This window comes from Danio rerio, chromosome 25, assembly GCF_052040795.2.
Source record: "Danio rerio strain M-AB ecotype USA chromosome 25, GRCz13ab, whole genome shotgun sequence".
Classification (NCBI taxonomy): domain Eukaryota; kingdom Metazoa; phylum Chordata; class Actinopteri; order Cypriniformes; family Danionidae; genus Danio; species Danio rerio.
Genome location: NC_141045.1, coordinates 19,561,278 through 19,565,895, shown reverse-complemented (window position 1 = coordinate 19,565,895; position 4,618 = coordinate 19,561,278). Strand labels below are relative to the sequence as shown.

General features: G+C 43.5%; 1 protein-coding gene across 1 annotated transcript; it reads left to right on the top strand.

Moving 5' to 3' along the window:
- Positions 1–412: 412 nt before the first annotated feature.
- dusp6 (dual specificity phosphatase 6) lies at positions 413–4,618 on the top strand. Its single transcript, NM_194380.2, is given in 3 exon segments — positions 413–1,249; positions 1,971–2,405; positions 2,973–4,618. Coding segments are annotated over 3 exon segments (1,149 nt in total). The 5' UTR covers positions 413–849; the 3' UTR covers positions 3,287–4,618.

The window sequence follows — 4,618 nt, the reverse complement described above, 5'->3', positions numbered from 1 at the left end:
CAAAAAGGACTAATTTGAGACAGTATATATCCGCGTTACACAGTTTTACAGTACGTCAGCTGCGTACCATGCTCCGCACCGCCGCTGGACGAAACAGAAACACGACTAAACGAGTTCAAGTGTGTAACCTGAGCACGAGGTATATGAACCCCTCACCAAATAACACTCGCACTCCTCCTTCCTTCCCGTGAAGCGCCTCTCTACTGTTTGTTTGCACTCCGCTGATCCGGAGCGGAAATTCCTTTCCGTTTTTGTGAATGACAAACTTATTAACAATTCATCAACACAGTCTGTTCCATCCGGCCCCGTTTCCAGGCGACGATCGCTCGGCGCCTCCTGATTGGCTGGCCGACATAATGTATCCATTGAAACGCCTCGCGCTTGTATCCATTCACTAGCTCACAGTGACAGAGAGCGCATCTCGGACTTGTGGAGCGGAGGACGCAGTGTTGCATTCTCCAGGATAAACATCGAAAGGAAATAACAATACGAAGCATTTTGCTTTTGCAATCGACATTCAACTGGATATCTAGAGCGCTTCGTGCGAAAATCGACGACGAGAGAAGAGAGGTTATATAATAGGAAGACAACGTCAGTGGCTCGCGCACTCACAGGCTAGTGTGAGTCATTGATAAATGCACACAGTTGCATGAATGGGGTGGAAGTAGATCGAGGCTGCGCTTGACTCTCGAAACAAACAAAAAACGAGGATTTTAATCATCTCGACGGCGCACAAGAGACTTTGGCGTGTAAAAAGCTCAATGCTCCAGGCCTGAGACGTCTACGGCCTCTTGCAGCGCGTCTTCTCCGCAGTTTTAAGGTCTCACGGTACCGCACCGTATTTCACTAATGCTCGATAAGTTCAAACCCGTGCAGATCGATTCGGTCATGGCCATAAGCAAGACGGTAGAGTGGCTGAAGGAGCAGCTAGAAACGCGCAGAGACTGTTTGCTCGTTATGGACTGCCGAGCGCAAGAGCTGTACGAGTCGTCGCACGTCGAAACGGCCATTAACGTGGCCATCCCGAGCCTCATGCTCCGGCGACTCAAGAAAGGCAACCTGCCCATCAAGTCTCTGCTTTCTAACGGGGAAGACAGGGAAAGGTTCGCGCGGAGATGCAAGACGGACACGATCGTGTTGTACGACGAGTACAGCCGCGAGTGGAATGAAAACATCGACGGCGGCTCCGTGTTGGGTTTACTGCTGAGGAGAATGAAGGACGAGGGCTACAAGGCTTTCTATCTCGAGGGTACGTACATTCCCAACGAGTTTGGTGATTTTGCTTCTTAAATCGAAACATTTGCATTCGTATCTGATTTAGGTTATAATATTTTTTAATTACTCAGTAGTAGTCATTATTACGTCTTTTAGTTTTACTTGCAGACATTTATTATATACTTAGTACTTGTATTAACTAATGTCTATTCGTTTAATGATGTTGATTTGTTACTAGTTGTATGTTTCAAATCTGAATTTGATGGAAATCTAAGGTTGAGCTAATAATACTAGAGAAGCTACCATTTTGCATTGCTTGTGTCACCAGTTGCATTTTGATTTTAATGGCTACTTCGTAATTGGTTAAACACAACTAGTCGTGAGGTTAAGAATATCATTTGCAGTTACTATCAAAAATATAATTTCTCTACATTTCTAATGTGGACACATTCACAATTACATGTTGCAGTTCCTACTAGTCACGTTTTGTTATTTCCCCAGTAACATTTGCATCTGACTTTAATGGCTGCTTCATAGTTGCATCAAAATCAAGGATTAATCATTCTGAAAATGCAACTAGTAATAACAATAAACACAATACTTTATTTGTGTTGCAACAGGATTTAATATTTAAATAGTTCATAGTAGGCAATAAAATAATGAATGGCTAAGAGTGAAACAAAGATATTAGTCACCACTAAAATGAAAAATAAATATGCATCAGATGTAAAAGAACTTCTAACTTCTATTTTCAGGTGGCTTCAGCAAATTTCAAACTGATTTTCCCGCAATGTGTGAGACGAACCTCGACGGTTCCTCAAGCAGCAGTTCCCCAACCTCCCAGGTCCTGGGTCTCGGAGGGCTCAGAATCAGCTCTGACTCCTCGGACATCGAGTCGGATATCGACCGAGACCCAAGCAGTGCAACTGACTCAGATGGCAGCCCCCTTTCCAACCCCCAGCCCTCATTCCCCGTGGAGATCCTTCCACATCTGTATCTGGGCTGTGCTAAGGACTCCACAAACCTGGATATCCTGGAGGAGTTTGGCATCAAGTACATCTTGAACGTGACCCCTAATCTCCCCAACATGTTCGAGAATGCCGGGGAGTTTAAGTACAAGCAGATTCCCATCTCTGATCACTGGAGCCAGAACCTCTCACAGTTTTTCCCTGAAGCCATCAGCTTTATTGGTAAGAATCAAATTTTAATTTGCTCCTCATGCATTCCCAGTTTTGATTAAAAATATTGTGTCTTTAGTGTTTTTATTGTTAGCATTGAAACATATCCCTCGGTTGTGCAATTGTGACACAAAGGCTTATGATGAAACGGGAGATGGAGGGGGGAGGCGGTAATTTGAGCTCAACAGGAAGGAAGCAAGCAGCATTGAAAGTAATCTAGGACAGAGCAATGTTTCGCCACACAATGAGGACCATTTACAGGGCACTGTTGACATCCTGTTAGCCTTGACAGGGCGCTGCCATGACTTCTACATTTACACGCCCAAATGGTACCATTGTCAAGTAACCTGACGAGCGGAAGGATCATTTGATTAACCTTAACAGCCCATTTCCACGTCACATTCTCAGACAAAATAGGCGAGTTGTTTTCAGTCATGCACTAGAAATCCCACTGAATGAGGCCCCCTTTGTCAGCGCAGGGAGTGTAATGAATTCTGACAACCGAGGTTATGTGCAATTGCATATTCATAAGTAAGTTGCACACAGATAACTAATCATCTTGTCCTTTTTTTCCCTCAGATGAGGCCCGTGGACTGAAGTGTGGCGTGCTTGTTCACTGCCTTGCAGGCATCAGTCGTTCTGTCACTGTAACAGTGGCGTACCTCATGCAGAAGCTCAACCTGTCCATGAACGATGCTTATGACATTGTCAAAATGAAGAAGTCGAACATCTCGCCCAACTTTAACTTCATGGGTCAACTCTTGGACTTTGAGCGCACGTTAGGACTCAAGAGTCCGTGTGATAACCGTGTGCCGGCCCCAACCCAGCCACTGTACTTCACCACACCAACCAATCACAACGTTTTTCAGTTGGACCCTCTCGAGTCCACGTGAGGTCCTGCCATGACTTGATTCGAGTGAAATGCAAGTTTCTGTTTTTCGACTCTAGTCAAGGGATTCCTGACGTTATTGATGTTGGCTTGAGACGACGGCCGACCAGAGTAGCCACTGATGGGGCATGTGGTGTGCCCAGAGCTTCTACGCTGCTGTTTAATGGAGAGAGATCATGTGACTCTAAATCTCCAAGACTCTTCAAAGTAGTTTGTTTTATATATATATACATATATATATATATACATATTTAAGCATGGAAAGACTGTGGAAATGAAAAGAGCATCCGATTTATTGGGGCTGGTGTGCCAAAGAGACTTGACTGGAACTGAACAATGACAAATACTCATTTGTTTTGTTTAGCACTTGCACCTTGATGTTTTCTAGGTGTGCCCTTCTTGTCTTCAATGAAGACTTGCCTGTTTTTGGGACGAGACTTCCCTTCGGTAATGATGGCAGAGTGTACTGTACTCCAACTTATTTGCGTGGAGAAATTTTTGACAACATTTATACTTATGTATATTAAGATGTCGGTAAGCCTTGCCGTAGTTAGAATATACCTGAACAGCTGTAGATTTTTCTTCTCCTTTTCGTCCTCTTTATGTAAACCAACTGAATATCGATCAATATTATCTTTATCATCGAGTTAAATGCCAAAAATTTCAACAGGTTTTTGCAACGATCATCAATATGTGCATATGTATAATATATTTCCAGTTTTGCTTTACGGATCGATTCCGCCTTTCTCAGCCTTTTAACCACTGTCACGAATCAGAGTCATCATTCTCTTGCCTTAGTTCTGTACATAAGAGTGTTATTGTGCGGTAACCTTGCAAAGCAGTTCCCCATGCGCTTTTTTTCACCAGGACGTTTTTATCAGACCCCACCATATGAGCTGCACGTTCAGAGGGGTTGTCCGAATTTGTACGTGTACGAGACATTCCTCGAATGCCATCTGGCAGGGTTTCTGATGCATGCTCATTTAGGACCCATACGCCTTTATACTACTTGTTTTTTTTGTTGTCATTTATATGGGGACGTTGGAAGGTTGAAGCAAGTAATGCTGATTTTTGTTGTGTGTGTGCAAGGATTTGAGGTCTGTGTTGACAAAGCAGGGAGAACTTTTTTGGGTCTCCTGTTCAGGGAAGTTCTGTGTCATGCATTTTTTTTTTTGTAAGAAAAATGATGATGGTTTTACTGGAGGGTTTTGTTGTCCCTCGAAGCGAAGGCCTGGGCGGGGGAGAGGCTCTTTTACAAAACCCTTTTCCCCCAATGTTACGAATGTAAAGAAATGATAAGTTATTAATAAATTGCTATTTTGTCTATTCAAATCTA